General features: G+C 38.8%; 1 protein-coding gene across 1 annotated transcript; it reads right to left on the reverse strand.

Annotated features, from left to right (window-relative positions):
• Positions 1-1,560: 1,560 nt before the first annotated feature.
• LOC139457732 (C-type lectin domain family 7 member A-like) lies at positions 1,561-5,214 on the reverse strand. Its single transcript, XM_071239080.1, has 3 exons — positions 4,923-5,214; positions 2,258-2,461; positions 1,561-1,870 (listed from the first exon to the last, which is right to left on the reverse strand). Exons 1-3 carry the CDS (start codon positions 5,212-5,214, stop codon positions 1,698-1,700), a joined length of 669 nt encoding a protein of 222 aa, XP_071095181.1. The 3' UTR covers positions 1,561-1,697.
• Between the last annotated feature and the right edge of the window lie 10,257 nt (positions 5,215-15,471).

Raw genomic sequence — 15,471 nt, forward strand, 5'->3', positions numbered from 1 at the left:
GATACTCCCCCACACCACCAAACTCAACTTCCTGGTTCGAGGGGGACACACGCACGCACTCGGGTCGATCGGCTTCATTTTCCTTTCTCCAAATGTATACACTATTATTATCCAATAACCACATGACTCTCATCAGTAAAGATTACATTTTTCCAAAAATCAGTGACAGTTTTTTCCCTCATACTCCGACACCACAAGACATGTTTTCTTCTGTCTCGGGATGTTTTCTACCGAACCCGTTCGCTGAACTTTAGCAAAAATACTGCCCAAAGTAGACTTGGGAACCCCCAACAGGTCAGTAATCGCTTGCTAACTTTCCCCCTCTTCTTTTAACTTTAACGCTATTCTTTTCACATCACTACTCAATTCCTTAGATTTTCTCCCCATGTTTGCACTGATTATCGTATGGTTTGATCAAAACAGCAGACGACACTTTGAAGGACATCACGTGACGGTCACGTGATCAAAGTGACGTCATGTCAAATTGCACATGGTTCCGAGCATTATTGATGCTACGCGAAACATTTTTGTGCTCGTAAAATATTCGACGGTTATAAACCGTTATGGGTCGTACGAATATTATTGGCGCGGCACTGTAGCATAAATATATAACGAAAAAGAGAGTATTTCGCTCTCCAACTAATGCTTAAATCCCCGTGCAGTGTAGTATGTACATACATTGTCAGCCTCTTATCTGTTATAAGAACAGTCAATGTGTTTTTGAGCTGCTTTGAAAAGTATGTCATTGATATGAGGACATGTGTAATTCCTGTGGACTGAGTCCTGACAGAGCCAGGATTGTAATCGGGTGAAATGGTAGCAGTGATCCTGGAGTACCTGGGCTAGGCAACGTAGCATGAGTGAGTGAGTGAGTTTGGTTTTACGCCGCTTTTAGCAATATTCCAACGATATCACGGCGGGGGACACCTGAAATGGACTTCACACATTGTACCCATGTCGGGATTCGAACCCGGGTCTTCGGCGTGACCGAGCGAACGCCTTAACCACTAGGCTACCCGACCGCCCTCAACGTAGCATGAAACACAGCTGACTAATTGCTTCCTGGAATCTCGACCTGACTCATGGGGTTATCAATCACTGATTTGTCTCATCCAATTATGTACAGGCAGAGCATATGTCACCATAGGATGATATTGTGCGTGATTAGCCAATGATCAGCCAAAGTGCCATTAGCAATAAGTCTGCGTGGTGAAAAGATTGCCTAAACGGTTTTAAAGGCCCGATGGTATTATTGGAATTAAGGTTATCGTAACGCGTTAGGATACAGTTGTATCAAGTCAAATATTTTGAAAAGTGCGGAAGTAATTTATATTGCAACAGCATGGACTTTTTCATTGAAGTATTGTGTTCATTAATCAAATCCTTAAAAATAGCGACTGTTCTCCAAGTCCTTCCAGTTTAGGTCTAGACGTTGTTATAAAATCTCGAACGTCATTGCAACGATGTATGGTTGTGATTTGCTCCAAGAATGGTGCACACTACGATTTTGAATTGCGTGGGTTTGAATGAAATAATGCGGAGATTAATAGGCTGAAACCGAGTTACACTTTAACTAAAACCATGGGATACAGAGTGTGACGTCATAGTATGAACACATTGCCTTGGACGTCTACAATACATAGTGACTGTGTATTTCACTTGGAGGAGATGCTGATAGAGGACACTACGTATGTGTTTTACACAGGTATTTCACACAAGGACTGGCGTTCCCAATAGCAAACATAGCCCCCGATTAACAACTTATATATGTATGCACAATTCCCAGAGAAGATGACAGTTTTTCCGGGTATGTAGGTCGAACCGTCAGTCCAGACTTTGGAGCCACCATCAGATTTCAGACCAATATACGCTGCAAAAAAAAGGTACACCGTTAACACATCTTGAATCAGATTCACAAAACACACTTTTTTATCTGCAATACCTCATTGTCACGTGGTGAGTTGGTGAGGGGCTGTAGAAAAACTTGAACTTGATCACTCTTTTCAAATCTCTTGATTTACAAAATTGTTTACAAGAGATGGACTCTTTGAACAAACAAACAGTTCATGTACGTGTATGAGGCTGTGGAGGTTCATAATGGGTTTGCCTGAGAGGTCGGATAGGTTCACAAGGAAGGAGGGAGGAGGGGTGGTTAAACCTGTTTTTATGTAAACCAAAACAAGTTAAATATTTCTTCATAATAATAATTTAAATTTATCGAACTTGCAATCGCCTATTTAAATGACAACATATTTACGAGCTAGGTAAGGCGACACTTGTGTCAGAATGTAGGCGTGTTTCTCGTCTGTACTGAGGATGATCAGGCGGCCGCCTTCACTCTCACATCGGGCCTGACTGTCTGTCCAACTCAAGATGGTCATGTGAAGCTTGTAACACAGGCGTGGGGACAGCACTGACGTGTAGCCTTGAGACACGGGGCATGGGTCTGGATGTGGCAGAGCTGAGGATATAGACAGTGCTAGATCAGTGCTAGATCATAACTTATGACTAGAAATTGTGAATGAGCAACATTTTTCAATTTGACTGCAGTATTTGAGTCACCAACCGGAACGAACGTTTTTACGTTTTTACGGAAGTTGTCGAACAACAAACGTTCCACGTATGCGCACTTCGTTATTTATGGTGGAAGCGAGAGGAATTGTTTTCTACACTACCGAACGCTGTCGAAAGTTTAAAGGAAAAGACGTCGGGTGGTGGTGAAAATTTAAGGTAGAAACGGGGTAAAGGGCGTTGGATTTGCTCAAATAAATCGCACTACGATAAGTTCATTCATGAATGCATATGCATATTCATAGAATGTTTCCTTACTCACTTAATCAAACAGATTCAGTGAGGCGTTGAATTCTGATTCAGCTGACGCTGATTGATCGAAAAGATCTGTTGATCCATCCATTTCCTCATTTTCTTTATCTGAGTCAGGTGCACGCACTGGACTGTAAACACGGCTGATGAACTTAAAGACTGAATAAAAGGATCATACAGTCCTTTATACGTGCCATACCTAGGCAAGATGCCTTCACCACTCTCCAAATTGATTCTATTTTATTTGTACATGCCCCTGTTTCTGAATTTACAAATTCTACACTGTGGTTAACTTTTGATGTATGTGCCCCATCCCCTCCAAAGATTCCAAACAGTCATAAGCCTTCCAACCGTCCAAATGAATGAGTGATCCCGGTTTAATCTATCTTTTAATAAGTGGGATCAATGTTTCGCAATTTCGTTTCTCACCAACAGTGATATACATCTTGCTAGAATTTGTTTCATTCCCACCAAACACCAAAACACCACCCACTCTCCTCCCCTTGTGAAACTTTATTCCAAAATTTTGATTCTTCAATTTCTACTTCTACCCCAGGTCCCCCAAATAGAGTCATTCTCTCCTTCCAAAATTTTCAAACAAACCTCCGTGTACCAATCAACCAAAGTGTGATCAGAACCAAGCTTCAACTTAACTTTAACAAAATCTTCACTAGACCTGTAAACCCAATAAAAAGTAATTTTCAAAATGTCAGGAATGGACAAGTTAGAATTATAAAACCAGGAAGAACGCTTCACTGAAATCTTATGATGACACCTCTATCTGCTCCACCGCCACATATACCCTGCTGCTGTCCCTCCTCCTGCTATTCACACCATTCTCACACTTACAGCAAGGCCCTTAAACTGTCCTATCATGCCTACATCCTCTAACCAGTCCAAAAGTCTCCCCTTATCCCTGCACAATTCATACCAATCATCATACACAATCCTACTGTCAGACATTCATGAAAAGTAAATGAGAAAAGTGACAAAAATTAGAAGTCTTGCCAGCTGTGCAAAGTACTACGAGGGTTGTGGTGTTTGTAGTAACGTGTCCGTATGAGAAATGTCACATGTTCAGACACAAATGATCCCGCCCACAAACAACACGGAGTCGACACCACGGCTTTACTTTTTGTCATAAAACTCTCAGCCCCCTTATTTTTTAGGTCCTTTTCGCTTTTCACTCAAAAATTTCTGCTAACGGAATTTAGCACGCTAGCGCGTGCGCGCATTTATATATGCGAAGCTGCCGAATGCAGCGGTTTCCTTACGGAAAGTGGGGACCCAACAACTGCAGTTGACGTATTGTCGCTATATTTGATCAGTTGATTTGAAGCTGTTGATCATGCACACCACCTTGTTGTCAGATACATTGTTACGATTGTAGTATAGAAGCTGACCATTTATACCATCTTGCCCTGGGTTACATATGATGCTCAAAGATAGTGCTAGATCATGACAAAAATATATCCCGATTATTCTGTTCAACCACAGGACAAATACATGGTACAAATCCAGACACGATTACATTATCTCTGTAGTGGCATTTGTTTAAATCGGTGGGCAGGATGTGCTGGTGTCATCGTTTTTTTCATCCACACAATCCAATAGTACAGTCTGAATTGTAAACTGGCTAAGTGGTTCGCCTGGATTGTGTACTAATAAACAAATAAACAAATATGACGCGTCAACCTTATTATTATGACAAATATGTAGAGTGAGCTGATTTTTTTTGTGTGTAACGTATTCTAGGAAAAAGATAAAAATGGCATATCAATCATGTTGAGTCCAAATCATGATGCCCTGAACGAATTTGAATTGAAGTATCATTAATACATTTCCCACACGGTGGGCAAAGATGACATCGACAATATGGCTACAATAATTATCACTACCACTTTGACAATTTTCAAAATCTGGCGTTACTCAAACAAACTTTCATCGCAATATGCCTTGCAGTGAAAGTTAACCTCTGATCGATAGACAACCAGAAAATCGAATTGCAAACAACGCGGAATAAAAAAAAGTCACTTAACATTCAGGTGACCTAAAAAAACACATACACCAAATATAAAATCAAGTCTGTTATTTCTAACCTCCTTGCTTGATGAAACATCTGGCGCCGGGAAGGGAAACACTCGAAGGAGACAGGGATGATCTGTAGATGGAGCACTGATCACCATGATGCATCACAGCAACACAGGCCTCATCCCATGCACAGAAGGTCGTACATTCAGGCATACTCTCCGACGTGTTGATGCTGGTCGGTGTCTCACTCGCCCTAAGGTTGTCCAGAGGGATGAGTCTTGCATACACATGTCTGGAAACCACAGAGTTCTTTGAGAACACCGCTTGAAAGAAGAGGAATGGGGTTATCAGCAGAATCATTCTTTGTTCTCTACTTCAGACAGAATCCTATATTGTGTGGTCAGTAACGGTTTTCCTCAAACACTACTTCCTAGCGCTGCAACTTCTACTCTTATAGTACCTGGATCAGCTGCATTGGCCAATCACGGATCGAACGTAAACGCATGAGTGGCAAACACATTGTTTCCGTCACATCACTTTAGACTTTCCTCCCACATGAAGCTGACTCGACTTGATATAAGGGACACTCTTGATATAAGGCACCTTGAGAAGGATTGTTTTAACCCGCTAAGGTTCGGACATATTCACTGGCTGGTATATGGAATACGTAATTTTACTCAAGACAGATATGAAAAGACAGTTACAATAAATATTATTACAAATACATTCTTGCAGACATGTCTAGACATAAGAATCGATAATTATAATGGGTTAAAGATAATTTCTCAATTACCTTATATTTTTCTTTCACCCCCTACATCGATTCAACAAGGATTCAATCCTTAAATCCAATGATTGGCTTACCATGAAGTTATTAAGCCGCTACTTTCTTATTTGAACAATGGTTTCTCGCAGAAAATAGTTCTTGTATTCACTAACGAGGATTTTTTTCAAACTTTTTTGTATTGACAGGATTTCTTAGAGAAGGACCTTTGTATTCTAGGAGTCAATGATTCAATATAAGATCCTTGATTAAATCCACACCTTGATGCAAAGTTGGAGCAAGAAGGCTCTAATATTAGTAGTACGTACGTGGTACAAAATCAATAACTACTCATATTCATACAAAGTCTTGGCTCATTGTGTTCAGAGCAAATCTTCTTCAGTAAAAACGTAATGATCTTATGTAGATATATCGGAATTAAAGAAATCTGTCACAACACAGGTGTGTATTAGAGAGGGAGAGAGAGAGTGTGTGTATTGCAGTTAAGGGGCAACCGGCCCTTTATACATTGATGATACATTGATGTTTGTTTCGTAAGAACGCCATGCTGCTCTTAACAGTAATCTTAGTTGTTTTCATCGCATTTTCATAGCAAGAAACTTGGTGTGTTGTTATTACTAGCTGAACAAACTTAGCATAAGTCGGGTTTACAATGTAATATTTGGGCAATATATTTCTCAAATGATTACAATATGGACAAATCATACAAAAGTGAAATTCTGCTTCTATACATGGCACAAACACAAATCACACAAAGTGGACAAAACCTTTAATCTTCTGCCTTCTATCACTAACCTGTGATTAGAACATCTAAACTTTGTCAAAGCTATTCTATATATAGGAATTGTTACATTGATAAATATTCTTCAAAGATAAAACAATTTCTTTATTAATGACCCATACATATCAAGCTAAGACTAAACCACATTTGATTATCTATTTCAATGCATCTTTTTTCAAAAGCAGTCATATATAAAGAATTAATACAACCAACATCCTGGTTTTGCAAAACATATCCATATCTGTATTCATACAGTAAACACTTTACATAGTTGGCCCAACATCGTCTGCCAAGTTCTGCTTAAAGTAATATTGAAAACAACATACTTGAGATAAAATACTATTTCCTTTTGGTATGATAATCTAATCCGATATTTAATTATCTTCAGATATTTTTTTGTTTTAAAAGAACAAAGTGCCAAGTTCACCCTTAGCCACTCTATTGGGTGAATTTCAGAATTTGTATATAGAAATTATCAAAAAAAAAGGAATAGTATCGGGTGGTGGATGAAAACCCCACGTTTCAGAGCCATGTGAAAGAACTGGAAATAATTTTACATAACAAAATATGCAACACAATTGACAATGACAGTGAACACTTTCATAGTTTGTAATGACATTTGTGTGTGTGTAACATACCATGAACCACTACTTGAAACTTGTACATCAAGATATTTATATGAGGAAACAATTTCCATCTGGCTTTTATCAGAAAACATTTTTTCATATTTTCTTAATCTACCACCTTTTCTGAAAACAATACTTTAGTTTGAATGATATTCACAGTGAGGTTCCATTTTCTGCAACACATAGACAGACCATTCAGCCTCGTTTGCAGACCGTTAACTGTATTATCAAATAATACCGTGTCCATTGCAAACAGCAAAAATTGCAAAAATATGACAAAACCCAAGTCAATACAGCGGTCTCCATCTGCAGCGGGGAATTCTACAGCATTTACTTAAAGTGAAAATAGAAGTGGAGATAGTTGACAACCTTGATTTACACCGCTCAAAAAGTTAAAAAATTCAGTGTGTCCATCTGCCATAGAATTACATGATTTGACATATGACATGTTTTAACAAGTTGGAAAGATCTTCCTTTCACATTATTCAATCATAATTTATACAACATACTTTTACTATGTATATAAACTCAAATGCAGCTTTAAGATCACTAAGCAACAATAGTATCTACCTTTATATAAGGATGAATATTTTGTGTCAGCTGTATCAAGCACAAAAATCTAGAGTTTAAAACCCTTTTCGAAATCCGAATTATAAGAATTGACTTTCCTTTTGTGTGAGTTCATTTGTGTATGAACCTTCATAGACCAACCACCGTGTAGTTTGGCCCCCACTCTATGAAGGTTCATACTCCAATGAACTCACACAAAGTGAAAGTCAATTCTTAATTAGACACAGCAACTGATCAATCAATACATGTCTTTGGTGCATATCTATAGCTAATTCCAACACACATCCAGTTGTGTTTGTCATCACATCTGTTATTGAATCTATAGCGTATTACAAACACAAAGAATGCTAGTGTAAATACACTCACTGACACTCATGAGTTATTTATGTGGAATATTAGCTTCAAATTACGTTTGAGATCTTTATTGTCATGCTTAGTTTATATTCAGTATTTCCCTAGGATACGATACTGAAACGTGTATGGAAGATACCCACAAGCCCATGATTGTCCTCACAATTGTTGAACCATTGTTGAACCATTCAAAGTCACATCAGTAACATGTCAACGATTTGTACTTCAGCATGTGAAACAACTTATTTATATTAAGACCTGTTCTGTCATCACAATGCAATAGCTAGAATCATATAACATTTTCTACTTTTAGAACTACTTTAAGAACATTAAATTAACCAATTAATTATTAAACAAGGATTGCATAAATTTCGGGCTATGGATGTGATGACACAAAACTAGCGATGATAACTTCAACTCCTTGCGAGTATACCACCATATCATTCTCAGTGCCTAAACATACATTTACACAACCAGGTGTTAAAATCTTGATTTATTTTGTAAAAAGTGTGTTAATAATTTAAGAATCAACTGTTTAAATCAAATCAAATATTAAAAGTAAGTCAAGTTAAAATGTCCTTAAGAGGTGATGCTTTGAACACAGTTGAGAAAGTCATGCTTTGGGCTTTCAACAGAAAAGCCATGTCTACCTACTATGAATGCTTCTTGTCATTAGTTCTCTGGTAAACTGTTTCTGATGACAGGCGTATAATCACTGTATGGAATAGGAAGTGGTTCATGACAGGCGTATAATCACTGTACGAATAGGAAGTGGTTCATGACAGGCGTATTATCATTGTATTGAATACGAAGTGGTTCATGACAGGCGTATTATCACTGTATGGAATAGGAAGTGGTTCACGACAGGCGTATAATCACTGTATGAAAAAGAAAGTGGTTCATGACAGGCGTATAATCACTGTATGGAATAGGAAGTGGTTCACGACAGGCGTATAATCACTGTGTGGAATAGGAAGTGCTTCATGGCAGGTTTCTAATCACTGTATGGAATAGGAAGTGGTTCGTGCAGACGTATAATCATTGTATGGAATAGGAAGTGGTTCACGACAGGCGTATAATCATTGTATGGAATAGGAAGTGGTTCATGACAGGAGTATAATCATTGGATGGAATAGGAAGTGGTTCATGACAGGCGTATAATCACTGCATGGAATAGGAAGTGGTTCACGACAGGCCTATAATCACTGCATGGAATAGGAAGTGGTTCATGACAGGCGTATAATCACTGTATGGAATAGGAAGTGGTTCATGACAGGTGTATAATCACTGTATTTAATAGGAAGTGGTTCATGACAGGCGTATAATCATTTTATGGAATAGGAAGTGGTTCACGACAGGCGTATAATCACTGGACGGTATAGGAAGTGGTTCATGGCAGGCATATAATCACTGTATGGAATAGGAAGTGGTTCGTGACAGATGTATAATCACTGTATGGAATACGAAGTGGTTGTTGACAGGCGTATAATCACTGCATGGTATACGAAGGGGTTAATTACAGACTATAATCATTGTATGGAATAGAAAGTGGTTCATTACAGGCGTATAATCACTGTATGGAATAGGAAGTGGTTCATGACAGGCGTATAATCACTGTATTGAATAGGAAGTGGTTCGTGTCAGGCGTATAATCACTGTATGGAATAGGAAGTGGTTCATGACAGGCGTATAATCACTGGATGGAATAGGAAGTGGTTCGTGACAGACTATATAATTGTATGGAATAGGAAGTGGTTGATAACAGGCGTAAAATGACTGTATGGAATAGGAAGTGCTTCATGACAGGCGTATAATCACTGGATGGTATAGGAAGTGGTTCATGACAGGCATATAATCACTGTATGGAATAGGAAGTGGTTCACGACAGGCGTATTATCACTGTGTTGAATAGGAAGTGGTTCATGACAAGTGTATTATCACTGTATGGAATAGGATGTGGTTCATGACAGGCGTATAATCACTGGATGGAATAGGAAGTGGCCGATGACAGGCGTACAATCATTGTAAGGAATAGGAAGTGGTTCATGACAGATGTATAATCACTGTATGGAATAGGAAGTGGTTCACGACAGGCGTATAATCACTGTATGGAATAGGAAGTGGTTCATGACAGGCGTATAATCACTGTATGGAATAGGAAGTGGTTCATGACAGGCGTATAATCACTGGATGGAATAGGAAGTGGTTCGTGACAGGCGTATAATCACTGTATGGAATAGGAAGTGGTTCATGACAGGCGTATAATCACTGCATGGAATAGGAAGTGGTTAACGACAGGCGTATGATCACTGTATTGAATAGGAAGTGGTTGATAACAGGCGTATAGTCACTGCATGGAATAGGGAGTGGTTAATGACAGGCGTATGATCACTGTATTGAATAGGAAGAGGTTCCACAGATTTGTCAAGTGCTGCCTTTGCTGCAGATATTGTGTTAACAATGATCATTATGCAGTTCGATCATTTCGATGATAAAGTAAAACTGGAGGAGTATCAAAATATTACAAATTGTTCATATCTAAAATGTTTATTTACATTTTCAAAGCTGTTAAAATGGTCTGAATTGAATTGTTATCTATTAAGCTTGATGTGGTTCAGTGACACTGAGAGTGTCACAAGGGACTGCGTGTCGATCTGAAAAAATATAGATTTGTAGATAGCATATGTCCTTCTTAAACGATTCCATTTTTATTGATACTGTAGTTTAGTTGCTCGGTTTTCTGGAGTTTTGTCAAAAACAGGTCCAACTCACAGGTTATGACTTATAGACTCCAATACAAAAATGGCACCAAGCTAGGCTTGTCTGACGCGCAAACCTGCAAATATATATAAATTGTCAACGCAAGAGAATAACAAGCCCAGATTTTCTGCCGAAACAGATTCCACTTGGCGAAAGGGCAAACAGCCGTGGAAAGTATGTGAATGAACCACTGAAAATAAGTGATGAAGCCATCTGCTCCATTTCCTCATAGATTTTAATTGTTGGCAGTTATCTAAAAAATAACATCGTCCCAGTGTTTATGTTTGGCGGTTATTGTTGGCTTTTGGGCACTTTTCTATTGGACCTAAAAACAAAGATATCAACCCTAACCCTAACCCATACCCATGAAGATCCGGGTTAGAATAGGTCTTCAGCAACCTATGCTTGCCATAAAAGGCGACTATGCTTGTTGTAAGAGACTAACGGGATCGGGTGGTCAGGCTCGCTGACTTGGTTGATGCATGTCACCGTATCCCAATTGCGTGGATCCATGCTCATGATGTCAATCACTGGATTGTGTGGTCCAGACCGCCGTCATATAGCTGGAATATTGCTGAGTGCGTCGTTACAACAACCAAAACCAAGAAAAAACTATGCACCAACTTTCTCGTTCATGTTCATGATCTTCAATGCATATTACCACGTAAGAACGTAAGGCCGCATCTGTCTCCACTACATCGCATTGTCCAAGCTTCATTGGCGTTTTCAGCCAGCACCATCGCCGGCGGCGAGACAGACATTACTGACAGTGCCGACGTTGGAGGGTGGCTATATAAGATGAATAAACGAGCCGAGCCCTTGGTACCCAATGGAACACCCCCATGAAAACATGTCCAACAGTGCAAATGTAGTAGTGCGTATAAGCACGTTTCGCACTTGAAACAGTTTTTCACCGGCACTGACTGTGTTGACATTTTCAGCAGACGCACACGATTACCTCTGATTGGACGAATTGAAGCCAAACTGTCACGGGTTAAATACGTTTCCACACATAGAAAAGATTTAAACTGAGAATAATAACAGTTAGATGAAGCGTCGAGTGAGTGATGCCAATATTGAAAGAAGGAGTTCTAAAATCTCTTTTTGACGATTACCATACAGGATGAGATGCATCTCACGTCTTCAGACAGCCATATCAATCGAAATCCATATTTATATAAACTACTTTCGATATGAGGTGGCGATAATTTTTATCACTATCAGCAAGAGTTTTAATAATAGTGTATGCTTGATAGGGAAGTCATGTCCAACTACTGGTATTAGTCTCATTCATTGAAAGGCCGCTTGACTGAGCTTTATGTGCAGCCAACCGTCAATACAAGGGCACTCAACTCAATTTGTCTTAACGCTCTTATTTCTTTCCCCAACAGGGTGTGAGTGAGGTGAGGTGAAATGGGGTTTAACGTCGCGTCCAAGATTTTTGCAATTATAGAGCGACGTGCATGTACGTGTGTGTGTTTGTACCAGTCCGGACTGATGCCGATTTATAGTGCTCGCTCACATAAATACCCAACTCAGACACAGTATACAGACTCCAAGCCGACCAGTCCTTGTTTTAGCCCCTTAATGCTGAGCGCCAGACAGGGTAACAAGAAGTACCATCTTTTAACGTCTTTTGGTATGACGCGGCCGTGGATGGAACGCCGGACCTTTTGCTCTCCGGGCGGACGCTCTACCACTAGACCACAGAGGCGGTCTCCCACAGGATGGAATTTAGCGTCTGTGTATCACACACATGGTTTCAATTAATGAGACATGTGTTTGTCCAGTCGCCATCCAAGTCCTTCAGACATCGGGGATATTTATATAAGATACATACGATTCAGCAGTACTTAGGGACTTTAATAATGTTGATTATTAAAAGAATTAAGATGGTTCTGAATTCGGTGCTGGATTATATCTAATATTAAAGCATTGTCCGCCATGGATATTCTAAACGTTGGTTGGTTGTTTAACATCGCATTCAGCAATATCACAGCTATATGACGACTGTCTGTAAATAATCGAGTATGGACCTGATATTCCAGTGATTGATATAATCAGCATCGATCCACGCAATTGGGATCGATGACATGCATCAACCAAGTCAGCCGGTCGTAAACGATCGAGTTCTTCAGTTTTCGCTTACTTTCATGAAATTGTATTGAGTTTAATAACTGTTAAGTAGTTAGATGATACAATTAATTAAATTTAATATCTTTTTGAGATATCATTATTTACTATTATATATACGTCATGAATTAATCTATGCATATTGTAGTTATAAGCTCATTTAAATGCATCATCTAAATATTGCTTTTACAGTCATTTATCTTCTCTATTGATCACCCATCCAACAATTCACATGCGTATTAGAGATGTGGTCACGTGTGTGATATTTTACTTAGTGTGTCTCTGCATAATATATACTTTAACAACCGCGCGGAATTTAACATTCCTGACGCCTTTTTTACAACTGTTTCAATATGATCACCCTAACAAAAGTTATTCCAAGATGTAAATGGGCTTCAACCGTCTGTATGTTTAACACCATCAACATTTAAATTTAGCATTTCTGTATCATTTCTAAACGAGAATAGTACTGATTCATGATCAGTGTTGTCCGGATCGTACTAATCTAATCACTGTGTACCCTATACACTTCATTTACTCAAAGTTGCATTTCATATCAATGTAAATGCTATCAGCTGCAAAAATACCCAGGGACGAGTCATCAGCAAAGAGTCTAGAACATCATAAGATATCAGAATAGAATGAATTCTACCATTACATTGAAGAATGCTTGATTCTGATTGGTTAAAAAGGGGTTTCCTTTTTGCTACGGAAACCCCTTTCAAATATATTAAGCCTTTTCACAAAAAAACCCCCCAAAAACAAAACCAAAAACGTGCGTATGAATACATAGATAGCCTACATATAGATTCATAGAAAATGGCTGCCGATCGATCACCCCCATATGAACTGTAAAATGCATTTATATTTCCTCTTATGCACGCTGGGTCTCTTATACCAGCCAGGTTTCTAATACACGCCGAGTCAAGGACTCTCGCGAAATTAATAGATGGCAAAGCGTCAAATAGAGGAAATACGGTAGTTTGATATCGAATGTTTTGGTCGTTGGCTAGGCCGCAAGCCTGACTCCTTCGATGATGACATTAAAAGATTTAACGAAGGCATATCTTTTGCATACAGATGAAATGTTTATGAAACTGTCAGGGAAATGTTCTATGGTGACCAAAATCGAAACAATTAAGTTTATTTTATCATTGAAACAACCGACAGTGTAAGTAAAATATAACATAATATAAAACTTGTTTGAAAAAACTTTATTCATGACAACATGACGTATTCGTCGATTTCTCCGTCAACCACCATCCCAAGGATTTGGCAGAAGAGTATTTGAAAGTCCATCACTCAGAAAACACTTGTCCATTCGAAAAAAACACGAAAACAATGTCCCGACATCATTGAAGTCAAACTTGATGAAATTCATTTCAGAACACGCACAATTAAGAAAATCATACACACCCACTACGTCTGGTCCACGAATGTCTCATTCCATTCACACTCTGGCTTGGAATTCATGAAATCTTGAAACTGACAGGTCACACCATGCAGATACTGATATAGCTGAGATACTGAGATACTGAGATAGCTGAGATACTGAGATACTGAGATACTGAGATACTGAGATAGCTGAGATACTGAGATACTGAGATACTGAGATACTGATATAGCTGAGATACTGAGATACTGAGATAGCTGAGATACTGAGATACTGAGATACTGAGATACTGAGATAGCTGAGATACTGAGATACTGAGATACTGAGATAGCTGAGATACTGAGATACTGAGATACTGAGATACTGATATAGCTGAGATACTGAGATACTGAGATACTGATATAGCTGAGATACTGAGATACTGAGATACTGATATAGCTGAGATACTGAGATACTGAGATACTGATATAGCCGAGATACTGAGATACTGAGATACTGATATAGCTGAGATACTGAGATACTGAGATACTGAGATACTGATATAGCCGAGATACTGAGATACTGATATTGCTGAGATACTGAGATACTGATATAGCTGAGATACTGAGATACTGAGATACTGATATAGCTGAGATACTGAGATACTGAGATACTGATATAGCCGAGATACTGAGATACTGAGATACTGAGATACTGATATAGCTGAGATACTGAGATACTGAGATACTGATATAGCTGAGATACTGAGATACTGAGATACTGAGATAGCCGAGATACTGAGATACTGAGATACTGATATAGCTGAGATACTGAGATACTGATATAGCTGAGATACTGAGATACTGAGATACTGATATAGCTGAGATACTGAGATACTGATATAGCTGAGATACTGAGATACTGAGATACTGAGATACTGATATAGCTGAGATACTGAGATACTGAGATACTGATATAGCCGAGATACTGAGATACTGAGATACTGATATAGCTGAGATACTGAGATACTGAGATACTGATATAGCCGAGATACTGAGATACTGAGATACTGATATAGCTGAGATACTGAGATACTGAGATACTGATATAGCTGAGATACTGAGATACTGAGATACTGATATTGCTGAGATACTGAGATACTGAGATACTGAGATACTGATATAGCTGAGATACTGAGATACTGAGATACTGATATAGCCGAGATACTGAGATACTGAGA

This window comes from Haliotis cracherodii, unplaced genomic scaffold, assembly GCF_022045235.1.
Source record: "Haliotis cracherodii isolate W230 unplaced genomic scaffold, xgHalCrac1.p SCAF_12, whole genome shotgun sequence".
NCBI classification, from domain to species: Eukaryota; Metazoa; Mollusca; class Gastropoda; order Lepetellida; family Haliotidae; genus Haliotis; species Haliotis cracherodii.